At 47.7% G+C, this 14,765-nt stretch overlaps 1 protein-coding gene across 2 annotated transcripts; it reads left to right on the top strand.

The window, feature by feature from the left end:
* The first annotated feature begins 43 nt into the window (after positions 1 to 43).
* LOC114603410 (urokinase plasminogen activator surface receptor-like) lies at positions 44 to 14,765 on the top strand. Of its 2 annotated transcripts, XM_077932174.1 has the most exons (8): positions 48 to 176; positions 2,890 to 3,065; positions 6,152 to 6,280; positions 8,404 to 8,541; positions 9,004 to 9,147; positions 10,326 to 10,472; positions 11,655 to 11,786; positions 13,565 to 14,765. In XM_077932174.1, the coding sequence occupies exons 2-8, from the start codon at positions 3,017 to 3,019 to the stop codon at positions 13,780 to 13,782; spliced, it is 957 nt and encodes a 318-aa protein (XP_077788300.1). In that variant the 5' UTR covers positions 48 to 176; positions 2,890 to 3,016; the 3' UTR covers positions 13,783 to 14,765. The 2 variants fall into 2 exon arrangements, with proteins under 2 accessions (XP_077788301.1, XP_077788300.1); XM_077932175.1 differs by lacking the exon at positions 2,890 to 3,065 and having other exon boundaries at positions 44 to 176.

The raw sequence follows: 14,765 nt of genomic DNA on the forward strand, positions 1-14,765 counted from the left end.
CACCACCATTGATTTCCAGAGTACAAACAGAAGACTTGTTTGGAGATTCCAGCTTAACACAACCTTTGGGGGTTTTTTAACTGCATAGCAAACAGAAGGGTTATTTCTGTGGACTTCAGACTCCGGAGATATTCCCCAAGCAGCCTCCTTTCATCCCCTGGAAAATCAACAGAAACGTAAGATTTAGATTCATTCATCTGTATATGTAGTCATCAGGGCAAAAGATTTTGACAGTGCAAAAGTAACACAAAGGTGACATTGATAGAAGTCAACTCAGACCCAAACAAGCTGTGATGTAAATGAGCTTAAAGTGCTAATGTTCCCTGGCTGATCGTGGCATGTCCCTTTAAATGAAGATATTTCAAATGAAAATGTTAAAGAAAAATGGGATGAAATAAAAAAGGAATTAATGCAAACGGAATTAGGTAAAACGTACATGAATGAAAGCATAAGAGAAACTTACAGTTGAGAATCTCCCTGACAAGTTATGGCAGAAACGTAAGGGGCACATTGAGCTCATTAACGTTCCTGCTCTTCAGGATTTTGGTTCTCCTGACTTGCTGGTCCCTTCTGAACGCAGTCTAATTTCTGGGTACCCAACCATAGAAAGAGAGTCAAATGTGGGTTCAGAGAACCACAGTGCACTCAGGCTTCTGGGGACACCCTTCCCACTGCTGTCCTCCAAAGAGTGCTCTGGATTGGGTTTTCGCTAGGATGAAAGTATCAGATCTGTTATACTGGAGTCTGGGGGCAAATGGAGATGCTGCAAGACCGCACTGGAGGCTGCAACAAAGAAAGCTTTTTTTGCCCTTCTCCTTCTGCTCCCAAGCCAAGGAGGCCAGCACACTCCCAAGCTAGCCGCCCAGGTAAGGAAAACTGCAGCTGCCCAGCCACTGATGGTCCAACTGAAAATTATTCACACCTGACCTTCCATGAAGGTCTCTCATGCTCCACCTCTGGGGTTGGTCAGCCTCCCATTTAAGAAATACTGCTGTACACACAAGCACATGCCCTCTGACATTTCACAAAACAAAAACAGAAGCATGTTTGTAACACCCTGTTCTCACATCAAGGATACAACATAGGATTCCCAGACCTCCAGGGCTGACCCCAGGTTGAAAAAGTTTCCCCACCCCTGAACTCCCAACAGATGGATATCCAATTTCTGCTTAAATTCTTCCAAGGAAGGAGAATTCCCTGTTAAGTTCTTATTTAATACTAGGGGCTGCTCCCTGTCCTTGCTTCATTCAGCAATCGGCAACTATGCAGTCCTCAGCGTGACGGCATCCTTACAATTCATCATATGGATAGATATGGCAAGGTTACTCACTTTGTCGACCCAGAACAAGAGGCTGTTTACTGAGGCTAGCACACAACAACAATGGGAAATGAAAATATGCCCCTGAATAAAAGTTGCTGGGATTCACTAGTAGGGAAAGTGTCGTTGCATTTAGGTCCTGCTTGTGAGCTCACAAGCCCATACGTTAGCCACTGTGGGAACAGGATGCTAGACTTAGATGGACCACTGGACTGATCCAGCAGGCCCTTCTTATGTTATTAACTATTAAAGCAAATATGACTGTAGCAATTTTTTTTAAAGAACTGCCTCTCAACACAACACGCCTCCCAGGAAGCCTGAGCAAAATTGGGCAATGCCATCCAGGGGGTGAAAAACACTCCATTTACGAGGAGGCCATGTGAGTGATGAAGTGAGACATTACCTTAGGTGTTTCACAGTATATTTCTGAAGTTATGCCTCATAAATTTTAACAAGCTTCAGCTGGAAACCAGCCAGCTCCCACACTGAAGCTGCACTCCCTAACCTTCGGTGACCAAAATTTTCCACTCAGTCTGCTTGCTGCTATCGCTGTACCCACCTGCCTGGTGTTTTCCAAGAGCTCTGTTGTTATTATTTGCTACTGCAATCCATGCCACCGGGAAGCCAAAATTCTGCAACTGTATGACGGGAAAACAAATCATTCTGCAACTGGAGTGCATTGCATTATGCAATGGCTACAGATTTCCTATGCTCATGAACTATGATTCCAGCCTTCTTTTTTAAAACACTGGCCTTAGAAGCCCCTTGCACTGCCGCCAACCTGGAAAGTCAGAATACTCTTAGCTATTGGACCATCTAGTTCAGCATTCCAGGGTTTCCCAAACTTGGGTCTCCAGCTGTTTTTGGACTACAACTCCCATCATCCCTAGCTAGCAGGACCAGTAGTCAGGGGTGATGGGGGTTGTAGTCCAGAAACAGCTGGAGACCCAAGTTTCGGAAACCCTGGTCTACACTGTTTACACTGAGTGGCACCCAGTGTTGGCTGTTGCCCATGGGGAGCCCAAACAGTAAGGGGAGCCAGAGCAAATGGCAGGCTCCAGTTTTGGAGCCATCCTCCTCCCTGCTGAGTCCTACCAGGACAACAAGAAGACTAAAGAAGGAGGAGAGGAGGAGGAGGAGGCAACTGACAGCCAGGGCCATCTTCTGGCCAGGTTGTAAGTAGATATGTAGGCAGATGAGGGGCTGGCTAAGGGGACACTGTAGACCAGCCTCCACTGCTTTCAACATCTCTCCAGGATTTCAGCTGTTCCCTGGAGATGGCAGGTGGGGATCAAACCTGGGACCTTCTCCATGCCAAGCAGATGCTCTAACACTGAGGTCTGGCTGCACCTTCCATCTTTCCCTCTCTTCCGAACCACTTCCCTAGGAGCCCTGCAGCCGATCTTGAGATCTGCTCTTCCCCCTTTTCACCCTTCAGCTCATCCATTCCGTCCCATCCCCGAGAGTGCTGATTTCATCTGGTCCAGAGGGAACTGGCCAAGGTTCCCAGGGCAGCATCTTGTTGATGAATGGATGAGTTGCATCACCCTGTCCTCTCCCCTGCCAAGCAGGTTTTAGGACCAAGCTGCCTTTCCCAACCAGAGGCAATCAGGACAGAGAGCTGGGAGTGTACACCTCGCCAAGCCAAGCCGGAGAACAGGACAGACCGGAGAAGTGATTAAAAAGGGGGGGAAGACAATGAAGGCGGCCATAGAGCTCACCATCCCGATTGCCTTGTTGGCCACAGGTGGGTTGCCACCAGGGGAACTCCCTGCTGCTGCGAATAACCTTTCTTACCCTTACACCCAAGAGAGAAGGCAGTCGTTCTGACTCCCGGCTCCCTCAGGTAGAGTAACTGAGGCTGCGTACACACTGTGGACTTGAAGCATTCTCTCCCCCCCCCCTTCCAAGAATCCTGGGAACTGTAGCTTACCTCTTCTTGGCACCCTTAACAAACTACAGTTTCCAGGATTCTTTGGGGCGGGTATGCTTTAAAAGTATGGCACATGTGCAGCTTGAGAGCAACAGGGACAGGGGCTCCTGCACCTAAAACAACTGCACTGAAGACGGAATTTCGGTGGGGATTAGCTTGTCCTCTCACAGCGCTACAGAGTGGAGAAAAGCTGTCCCCCACAAAATTCCCTCTTCCATTCCAATATTAATGGTTCCACCCTTAGTAAGGGACCTTCTTTGTATCAGCGCCTTACTTACTCCTTCGCCTAATTCTCAAATAGAAATACGGCAACCCGTGGCTTCCATCCCTCCAATTTTAACCACACGGTTCCACATCATGTGCTGGAATCCGACCAGCCACAGGCTCATCTTCTAATTATCATCTACCGCTCCTTTTCCGAGCTGGAAAAAGTAATGTGTATCCCTGGCTTTTAGCAACACCCGTCATTGACCCTGTTCGCAACATTCGATTCTACTGCTCCTTTCCTCCAGGTGGAAAGTGGACCCAAATTGGTTCTGACCCACAGTTCTTTCCCTCAAAAGCAGGTGGGGAATAGGGCCAGCTCCAGAGCTTGGTAAGGTCAGGCATTTGCCGAGGGGTGCCAAAATTAGCAAAGGGTCACTACCCTCTATCTTCATTTGCATTCTCTCTTTTGACACAGAGCATTCAAAATAGGTGTGTGAAAATTCTGAATTTTCACCCCCTGCCTATTCCAGATATCCTATTCATTGTGCGTTCAAAATTATTTGTGTTCATGAAGGTATCGACAATGTAGTTTTCCATGTAGTTTTCAATACAGGTTGTGCCTTCAGAGTTTTCAGGGCAGACACGCAGCATGGCTTCCAAACCAGCACATGTTCCAGAACTTCCTTCTGTTATCCTGAAACTCTTTATACAGTCATACCTTGGCTCCCGAATGCTTTGGGAGTCGAATGTTCTGGCTCCCAAAGTGAGTGTTCCAGTTTTCGAACATTGTTTTGGAAGCTGAACGTCTGGCGGGGCTTCCACTATTGCTTCCGGTGTGCCTGAGCAATCAGAAAGTGCACCTTGGTTTCCAAACTTTTCAGAAGTCAAACTGACTTCTGGAATGGATTCCATTCAGCTTCCAAGATACATTTGCACTGCAATCACTCTGATTTGTTTCTCCATCTCACTTTTGTTGCTCTACATCGCAAGAGCAGCCCTCCAGATAGAAATAATGCAATAATACTGGACGACTTCTAAAGCAGAATGATGTGCGGACAGTCCAGGATAAATCCACCATTCATACAACTGTTATTGTTGCATGAACGACGTGTTGCAGAACACATACAAACACACAAAAACAGACCAGGTGGAAAGAAACCCTCTGCAGGACTCCCTACAGCTGCCTTGCCTCAGAGTCACCCCCCTGCCACAAACACACACACACACACCAAACTTTCGGATGGTACCACCATGGAATTAAAATCCAGGATCCCTGGCTTTACCTGCTCCAATCGCTTCTCTTGCCGAATGGTTTCAGGGAGGCAACTCAGGAATCTCAGCCTGCACCCTGCCTTGCATATGAACACATCGCCGTACAACCTCAGAAACACCAACCTACCCACACAAGTCAGTGGGAAAACTTTAAGTGAAAGATAGTTAACTCTTCCTCCTCCGTTCCTCCACTGCCCTGGGCTGAAATGGGCTTATTGGTCAGCTTGGTGCTTATTTAATATACATGGGTTCTTGGTTTCCACAAAGTCCATCAACACTTTTTCAACGGGCCTTAGGCTGTAATACGAGCCCCACATGCCAGGCAGCAAAGCCAATTTAATTCTGAGTGGACATAGCTAGGATCATGCTGTTAAAGAACTACTTGCTTTTTATTGTTGCTCGAAGTGCCTATTCCACAGGTATTGCTTGGTTTTTTTGCTACGGTCCCATCATCCTACTAGGTACTAGTTTTAATAGCATTTTGGTGCTGTTTGGAGTGCTTCCTTCCCTTTTTGCTTTAAAACTGAGTTGTGGTTTATTTGCTGGTGCATATCATTCCGAACTCCTTTGTGAAACTTCTTCTATGAAGAGGAGCGTATGCTTTTTTAAAATAAAAATTTAAAAGTTAATCAAATGTGAGGGCTTTTTAAAAAAAAAAATAATATTATTTTAAAAACAGCCCAATCCTTGCCCTCAATAAAACAGAGATATGAGGAAATCCTTGTTCCTTTTTTTAAAAAAAAAAGTGTTGTAAGGTAGGCATGTCCAGACCTCGAGAAGGCCCCTGTACATTTAAGGCAGAGGTGGGGAAACTGAGGCCTGGGTCCCAAATGTGGCACTTGAAGCACTTTTGCTCTGGCCCTCACAACACTCTCCAAACCTCCCTCCCTCCCCAGCCGCACCCTCACTGTCCCTGCTTCACACCCTCTGTAAAATTGTTTTTTCTGGTTGGAATCTGTCCTTGAACTCTGATCACGCTTCTTGCTTGGCTGGAGGGAGCGGGGTGGGAATATGTTTGTGTGTGTGCAAATCCACCTTCTATACAAAGGCTTTTTTTTTTTTACATTTACTGCTTCACCCTCTTTTGCCTCTGGCCTCACCCACCACTGGCATGTGGGGTTTTTATATTCATTTTTGCTTTTCTAAAAGGGAAGGCAAAGTATCCCAAAGAAAGGCAACCTCTTGGCTGGGAGCTGATCTGAAGGAGGGCTTTCAACAGAGGTTGGGTGCCCATCCATCAGGGATTTTTCCAGCTGCAATTCCTGCTTTTGCAGGGGGCTAGGCTAGATGGCCCCTGAGGTCCCTTCCAATGTTGCCCTAGGAAGGTTCCCCATCCCCAGATTTAAGGGGTGCCCAGTTCCACAGGGGCATCTTATATATATGACCTTGAGGGAAGATTCCTTTGCAAAATGTCATTTCAGCTTTGCTTCCTGAAGCTTGTGGCCTGTCTTGCCACAAGTGCCTGGGGACACGTGAGAATTGCACAAACCAGCAGCAACTCTGTGGCAGCAACGAGACCCTTTGCATGGAGGAAACACGAGCTACCTATGGTACGTGGCCCAGGGAAGGGGTTGCCAACTGACCTAGCGTGCGCATGTCCCTTGATCTGCAGCAGGGCCATCTTACCCATAGGCACTAGGGGTGCGGGGCACCCGGGCGCTGGGCTCTTGGGGCGCCAGGCCGAAAGTCCAGGGCCAAGATTTGGAGTCCGGGGATTGGGAAGAGCCAACAGTCACTGCCGAGTGGAGCAGAGCTTGTTGGAGCACCGCAGCTCTTCTGCTGCGGGCAAGCGAGGTGCTGAGGCAGCCGGCTGGCTCCACCCTCCTGCACGCCTGGGATTGGTGGACCATCAAGAGGTCTGCCCAGCGCACGCTGCACACACAAGGTGCCCAGCTTCACTCAGTCGCTGCCACTGCCGCCTCGGGCTCCTCTGTTGCTGCTGAGGCTGCTGGCCAGGCCAGCTCTGCCGTGCACCCTGGCGCCACATATGCTTAAGACAGCCCTGATCTGCAGAATGTGATGCTTAAAAAAACAACCACAATTTTGCAGAGAGTTGTGCATCACCACCTGCCTGCAATGTAGTGGTCAGAGTGTGGGAGTACGACCTGCGAGACCTGAGTTCAAATCCCCACTCAGCCGTGGGGACCTTGTTCTAGTAGTCACCCCAAATCTCACCCTAACTAAAGTACCTCACACAGGGCTGTTGTAAGGATAATGCGGAGAAGGGGAGGAGCCATGTACACCACCTAGAGCTCTTTGAAGAAGGCATAAATGCAATAATATGCAAAATAAATCCAGCCGCTGCACAGGCACAGTGACACACTGAAAAGGTAGAAGCCCTTCGCTGTCCCAACAGGAAAAGTTCCCTCTAGGTGCCCCACTCGCTTTAATGAACGGGTCCGTCAAGCCTGTGTTTGGGCTGTGTTTTGCCCGGTGCGTCACAATTTCTGCAGGCCCGATTTGGAATAGTCTTATCTCATATCTCTATCACTTAAAAAAAAAAAAATGTGTGACCTTGGCTGGTTAGCTTTGTCTCCAGGCAAGGAGGGTCATTAGCTGCCCGTTTAAGGGCTTCCTGGACTGGCATTTAACATTCAATTTGCTGCTTCAGAGGTTTATGTGTTTGTTTAAAGGAAGCATATGACTAAGTAGGAGAAGGCACTGCTGTAGGTTAACATCGGGCAGGAAAACAGAGGTCAGTTCTGAGAAGCCTAGAGGCCTCGTTCACTACCTTTTGGAAATTTTCTCTTTGCAGAACTCAACAGGGAGGAGGAGGAGGAGGAAGATGGGTTCAAAACCAGAATCAGCTGGCTCTGCCTGCCATTGGCTCTGGCTTCGCCTATCGTTGGTTTCCCTGCTGGGGTGGCACATCTTGTTTTGCAACTTACTGCTATGCATACTTACCCCTAATATAAGGTTGCCATACAGTCATACCTCAGAAGTCGAACAGAATCCATTCTGGAAGTCCGTCCAACTTCCAAAACGTTCAGCTTCCAAAGCGCAGCTTCTGATTGGCTGCAGGAAGCTCCTGCAGTCAATCGGAAGCCTTGGAAGTCCCATCAGATGTTAGGCTTCCAAAAGAACATTTGAGGACCAGAACAGTCACTTTTGGTTTTCAATCATTCGGGAGCCGGAACGTTCGACTCCCAAGGTATTCAGGAACCGAGGTACGACTGTGTTTCAAAAAGCAAAAATCTGGACACAAAAAGTTGTTAAGGGTTTGTTGTTGTTGTTGTTGTTGTTGTTTTTGGGAAATCGCCCAAAAAGCTGTTTGGGGGAAATCGCCCAAAAACAACACTTCCTGGTTCTGTTTTCAAAAAAACCCAGACATTTTGCCTGTTTTTGAAAATTCCCCCCAGATGGTAATTCTGCCATTGCAATCCCGGACATGTCTGGAGGAAAATGGATGTATGGCAACCCTACCTAATATATGCCTTTTTATAAATATTGTTTCATTAGGTGATTGCATGGCAAAATTCGGATAACTGCAAATTCTGAAGGATGGCTGTGTTTTGTCTCATTTTTTAAAAAAGTGTGGATTTCATAAGCTCACATTTAAACATGAACTGAAGCAAATTCCTCCCCACCTCCCTAGTGATCAGTGGGTTACTTGCTGTTTGTAAACCTCATCATGCACCTTAGCTATCATCTCGCTGTGCCTTCCCTTCTCTAGGCCCCATAAGTGAGACCCTGAAGAGAGGGTGCACCACATCCCAGTACTGCCAGTCCTACTTCTCCACCCGCCGGGGCTTCATATCACGAAGCATCTACTGCTGTTCCGAAGACCTTTGCAATGAAGTCCCCTACAATGGTAAGAGTGCCCAGAGTATGGTCAACCCTGAAGTGGAAATGATCAGACCTATGCACTCCCCAGAGACATGCAAACAGGTGTGTCCTCTGCAAATAACCAAAATATGTATAATGAAGGTGCCAGACGCACCTCTCTGGTAAGGGAATTCCACAACTCAGGGACTGCTGCAGAGAATGCCCTCTGCCAGGTCACACTTACAGCAAATTTCTGAGGGAAGTGGAACCACCAAGAGGGTCTGTGCAAAAGGAAGTGGCCTTTTAGATATTTGGGGCCTACATTGGCATGGGCTCCTTGACCACCTCCTGGACTACTGCTGCCACCCAAACTCCTGAGGGAGGTGGAACCACCAAGAGGGCCTCTTAGAATGAGGATTTTTTAAGGTGCTATTTACTGAAGCCTTCCACAAGTAGTGCTTGCGGGCCTCAGAATTGGTGACCCTTCTTTTTTCTTGCCTTTCCCCAGTCACATACAGCACCGAACGCAATGGAGTGGAGTGTTACAGTTGCATTGGCAGTTTGGAGGAGTGTAATGGGACCAGCATTCCCACAGCCCAGTGCAGAGGTAAAGAGAACCGCTGCGTGGAAATCTCTCGCCAGTGGCTGCCAGGTAATCTATCTGAGAGGTATTTTTGTGCCCTTCCAATTTCTCACTTCTTTCAAAATTCAGGCCCCCACCCTCACCCCTGGCACAGTTGCCCCAAAGCTATAACTGTTTCTATGGTTCCCCCGCTTTGATGTCAAAAGGCATTTTGTACCTCCTCAAACCCTGCTGGGGAAAAAATCCATTTAAAATAATAATACAATGGAACCTTGCTTCTCAAACAGCTTAGTTGACGATCAAATCAGCTCCCAGATGCTGAAAACCTGGAAGTAAGTGTTCCGGTTTTCGAACGTTTTTCAGAAGCCGAACGTCTGATACAGCTGTCGGCTATTGTTTCCAGGGCACCTGCACCAATCAGAAGCCATGCCTTGGTTTTTGAACGTTTTGGGAGTCGAACAGATTTCCGGAACGGATTACATTCGAGAACCAAGGTTCCACTGTAATAATAATAATTACTAAACTGCTCCCATCGGTACCCCACTGTGATGCCAAAAGGCTTTGGGGGGGAACCCCAGAATTTGTCCTTTAAAAAAAGAGTTTAAAAGTTGTGTGCATGTACACGTTTTACCAAGCACTTCTGTAGATCCTCGGCCGAGGTTCTGGGATGCCGAAAGGATTTTGTGATTCCCTGGCTCCCCAGAGTGTAAAAGAAAAGAAAAGCCACACTCACTTTGCACTTTGGTATGTTGGTGGCCCTGCCCAAAAATGATTAGCCAGCCCTGATAGAAACAGAGGTGTATCTGCTGAAGAACCCCTGCTGGTTTTTGTGGCAGATGCCATGTGTGCATTGCAAAAGATCTCAGGTTGGATTCTAGAGCGCACTCTCAGTTCATGTGTGGCAATGGCCTGGCCTCTCCAGTGTCCCGTGAGAACTGGCAGTGTGCTGGTGGTGCCTGATGCCCATTGGAACTGGAGGAGCAGAGGGAGAGGAGGCCAATGGAAAGTGGAGCCAGAGCCATTGAGAGGCGGAGGCATCCCCTGCCTGGTTGTATGTAAGTGCACTTTGTGCTGCAAGAGAAGATCAAGGAGTCCTACATGGTTGTCTACTCGCTGCGAACGCAGCCCGAATGCCATTGAGCTCCTCTGTAGTGTACTTGGCATACAGAATAGTCCAGCCCTTCGCTCAAATATATTCCCCAATAGCCATTGGCAAGGATCTTTGACACCCTCCTCTGTTTCTACAGGAACAGGTCTGGTGGAGCCCATCATCAAAGGCTGTGGGAATTACCCCAAGGAGGAAACACTCTTGGCATACGGCATAGGAGGCAAAATCAGCTACGTGGCCATTCGTGTCTGTGAAGGTTCCAGGTGCAACAACAGCTCTTTCGCAGGTAACTGTGGGTTGCAGGTTTCTTAAAAGGTAAAGGTACCCCTGCCCGTACGGGCCAGTCTTGCCAGACTCTAGGGTTGTGCGCCCATCTCACTCAAGAGGCCGGGGGCCAGCGCTGTCCGGAGACACTTCCGGGTCACGTGGCCAGCGTGACAAGCTGCATCTGGCGAGCCAGAGCCGCACACGGAAACGCCGTTTACCTTCCCGCTAGTAAGTGGTCCCTATTTATCTACTTGCACCCGGGGGTGCTTTCGAACTGCTAGGTTGGCAGGCGCTGGGACTGAGCAACGGGAGCGCACCCCGCCACGGGGATTCGAACCGCCAACCTTTCGATCAGCAGGTTTCTTGGGGTGACCCAAATTGGAGCAGAAGGAGTCCCGAGCCAATTTCAACTCACATGTGCATGCCAAAATTAAAATAAAACTTTGGGTGCTTTGTGTTTAAAATTTCATCCCCACTGAGGACTTTATAACCAAAATTTGAAAATTGCAAAAACTCAGAAGTCCGTTTTTAAAAAAATATCTCTAGATTACATAGATGTATTTTTAAAGTCCTTTTGGCTCACATGTCCCCCCCCCCCCAATATAAAAATATCCCACCCGCAAAAAGCAGCATTATTAGGCAGTAAATATCTGTGAACAAGACTGGTCAATATTTGTTATTATATTTAATAATAATACATTTATATCCCACAAGGGCCAGAAAAGCAGTTCCCCCAAATGTGGGTTAACTACCCTCCTACAATTAAGCACACAGGCAAGAATCCAACACAATAGCTTTTGCTCTCTTTTCCACCTGCATCTCTGATCCTGGAAATAGTATATGGTCATCCCTGAATAATAGCCATGAATTTGTCCAATCTTTTTTAAAGTCCTGCATTACATCAAAGCTCCTCCACTATCACTGTCTCTGTATGATTGTGTCAGAAATGGAATCCAGGAATTTCTGATTCCAAATTTTGTCCCACGTCATTCTGGCCTCAAAAAATGCAAATAGCAGCTTTGGAGAGATGGGGTTTGTGTTGGGGCTGGAAGAGAAAGAGTTAAACTCCTCATTCCCACAATCAGAAGGCTGCTCAGCTCTTCTAACAGCTGCTATTTGCAGACCAATCAATCAAAATCAAGGTAATTGTCACACCTAATTTGGCACTTACTGAAAAAGACTTTTGTCTCCTACCTTTCAGAGTTTTCCGCGAGGGAACTCAATGGACTGGTGTGTTACAGCTGCCTAGATACAGGAAATGATGAATGCGGAGCAGAGAATCTGCAACTCATGAACTGCGTGGGAAACATGGACCATTGCATGAATGTCATAGGTAAGAGATGGTGCAAGATTTATGGCAAAAGGTGGGTGGAGGCTTTTGAATAGGCAGTGCCTCCTCAGGTGGTAGTAATGATTATTATCTTACCATTCTAAAGTGCCTAACATTTTCTAAGTGTTGTACCTATACTAAAAGATAGGGCTGTCCCTGCCCACAGGCACACAATCTGATAGGCATGATACGAAAGGAAAAGGGAATGGGGAGGGTAAAGGAAAGCAAGCACCAGAGCAGGTGTGCCTTCACTCACCAGTGGATTGGGCCAGGCTGGTTTCCTCTTCGTTGTGATCCTAAAATACCTTCTTAGGTCAAACTCACATGTACCAGTCACGGTACTAGCCAAGGTCAGTTCCTGTTCCTAAGGCCTACAGATGGCTTACTTGCAGCACTGGAAAGCCCAAATGGTTTAAGAACACAAAGCTTACATGCACACCAATTAATATACAGCATGATAATAAACGGCTTTGGCCCAGTATACCTGATGGAGTGTCTCCACCCCCATCATTCTGCGGTCCAGTGCCAAGGGCCTTCTGGCAGTTCCCTCACTGTGAGAAGTGAGGTTACAGGGAACCAGGCAGAGGGCCTTCTCGGTAGTGGCACCCACCCTGTGGAATGCCCTCCCATCAGATGTCAAGGAAATAAACAACTATCTGACTTTTAGAAGACATCTGAAGGCAGCCCTGTAGTGGGAAGTTTTTAATGTTTGATGTTTTATTGTGTTTTTAATATTCTGTTGGAAGCCACCCAGAGCAGCTGGGGAGACCCAGCCAGATGGGCAGGGTATAAATAATAAATTATGATGATGTTGATGATCCTACAGCCAGGGCCGGCCCAAGACATTTTGGCACCTGAAGCAAACCACAAAATGGTACCCCCCACCCCCTGCCCAGGGAAGGAAGTGTGAGTGAAGATCTACATCAGGAGCAATCGGGGAGACAAATCAACCTTATCCAGTGGGGGATGTGGGAGTCAAAAACTTTCACAGCGGGGAAAAGGGCCGATTCTGAATCATGAGCCCAGCCCAGGAGAGCCCATAGGGCAGCCAGGAGACATTCCCAGCTCTACCTGAAGATGTCAAAGATTGAACCGGAGACCTTCTACATGCAAAGCAGATGAGGTATGGCCCTTTCTCACAGTCCTGTCACATCCTGGCCCTTCCAGCTTCTGGTTACAGGAAACTATGAGTAAGTTGATTTGCCCCAAACACAAGGAATGCATGATTAGGATTCAGATGAAGGATGGATGAGAAATTTGATTCAGCATGCATTTAAAGCCGAATCAATCAAATTCACACTTTCTGAAACAATACACAAACCGAAACACAGCGGTCCTACAAAATTCACACTTATCTGAATTTTTCAATGCAGTTCTCCAGTCAAGCAATGTTCATAAGAATACATATATTAGAGGAGAGTGTGCATCGAAATGAAGCTATAAAATGCATTGGATACAAAAATGCATTAGATTGTAGGGAATCGCTTGCCCAAAATGTGTCACCTTAGCCAAAAGTGCCTGGAACAATGTCTTTGTTAGGAGAAATTTGCCCTGAAATGCTGGTGAATTTCCGTGTGTGTGTGTGTGTGTGTGTGTGTGTGTGTGTGTGTGTGTGTGTGTTTGCAGCAGAAATGTGACGAACTGAATTTAAGATTGGGGAAATGAGTAATGGAGAAGTGAAATTGACCAATACTCCTGTCCCTACTCATATGATCTGATCCCTTGTCCTGGGAAGATATGCAACTCCCTTCCCTTCCCTCCTCTCCTCTCTTCCAACGCAGATTACGTCCGCGGTGCCACCCTCCGAGCTGGCTGCGCCAACCAGCAACTCTGCCAGGATACGGTCTTCTATGGAACACTGCTGCCCAAGCTTCCCGTCAGCTACGTGACCTGCTGCCAGGGCCCCTTCTGCAACGGAGCGCCAGGCCAGGGTGGAAGGAGAGGCGAGGGCATCCTCTTCGTCCTCCTGGCAGCCTCTTTGCTCATAGCCCTGAACTGAACCACAAATGCCTTCTTCACCCATCTGCCCCCATCCGAAATGCAAAACTCCTGTAGATCAGCTGCCATGAAAATGCAATCCCTCTATCCCAGGTCTGGCAGTGCCCCACCTGCATCACCAAGGTGTGTCTTTCTTTGGGAACGTAATGGGAGCAGGACTTCTGGAAGTCTTCCTACCCACAAGGCCCTCCTTCTTAGCCCTGCCAGGTTTCACTGAACTTCGCCAACCCTCCCACAACAACTCAAAAGGACGCAGCCCGCAAGAGGGCAAGCTGTTTGCTTCTTTAACTTTCCACCCACGTCCGGCGCAGCCACTCGGGATTACTTGCTCCGGGAGCTTTAATAAGATTATATAATGGAAAAACCAGGCCATCTCTCATGGCCCCTGAGCCACCCCCTTGAGTGTGAAAAGGGCTTTTAACGTCACGTTTTGTATTTCCCGTTTTTGTAGCGGCTGCCTCTCTCAACTCATCTCAGAAGGTTGGGAGGGAGGGAGGGGGAATAAACAGGCAGAAAACCAAATAAATGGCTTGGAAAGCAGTGGCGCAGCTGGGTTAGTTCCAGCCTCGGATCCAGGGAGATTAATTTCTAGTTCATTTCTGCAGATTTCACGCCAGTGGCTGATCTGTTGGTTGGCAGGACCATCTTCAGCTGTAGCAGGTTGCAATTTCCTGCAGTGTCTCTAGTTTGGCCAGAAAAGGCAAGGCTTTCGATATACAGTGGTACCTCTGGTTACGCATTTACTTCGTTCCAGAGGTCCATTCTTAACCTGAAACTGTTCTTAACCTGAGGTACCACTTTAGCTAATGGGGCCTCCCGCTGCAGCCACACCGCCGCCATGCAATTTCTGTTCTCATCCTGTGGTAAAGTTCTTAAACCGAGGTACTAATTCCGGGTTAGCGGAATCTATAACCTGAAGTGTTTGTATCCCAAGGTTTTTGTAACCTGAGGTACCACTGTACTCTTCCTGGAGGATTTTTCCCC

This window comes from Podarcis muralis, chromosome 7, assembly GCF_964188315.1.
Source record: "Podarcis muralis chromosome 7, rPodMur119.hap1.1, whole genome shotgun sequence".
In the NCBI taxonomy this organism is placed as follows: domain Eukaryota; kingdom Metazoa; phylum Chordata; class Lepidosauria; order Squamata; family Lacertidae; genus Podarcis; species Podarcis muralis.

Bases quoted from the DNA above. Each gene is read 5' to 3' on its own strand.
- LOC114603410 (XM_077932174.1), top strand. From the start codon at position 3,017: ATGAAGGCGGCCATAGAGCTCACCATCCCGATTGCCTTGTTGGCCACA. The intron at 3,066-6,151 runs GTGGGTTGCCAC...ATGTCATTTCAG, and splicing joins GATTGCCTTGTTGGCCACAG to CTTTGCTTCCTGAAGCTTGT. The intron at 6,281-8,403 runs GTACGTGGCCCA...TCCCTTCTCTAG, and splicing joins GGAAACACGAGCTACCTATG to GCCCCATAAGTGAGACCCTG.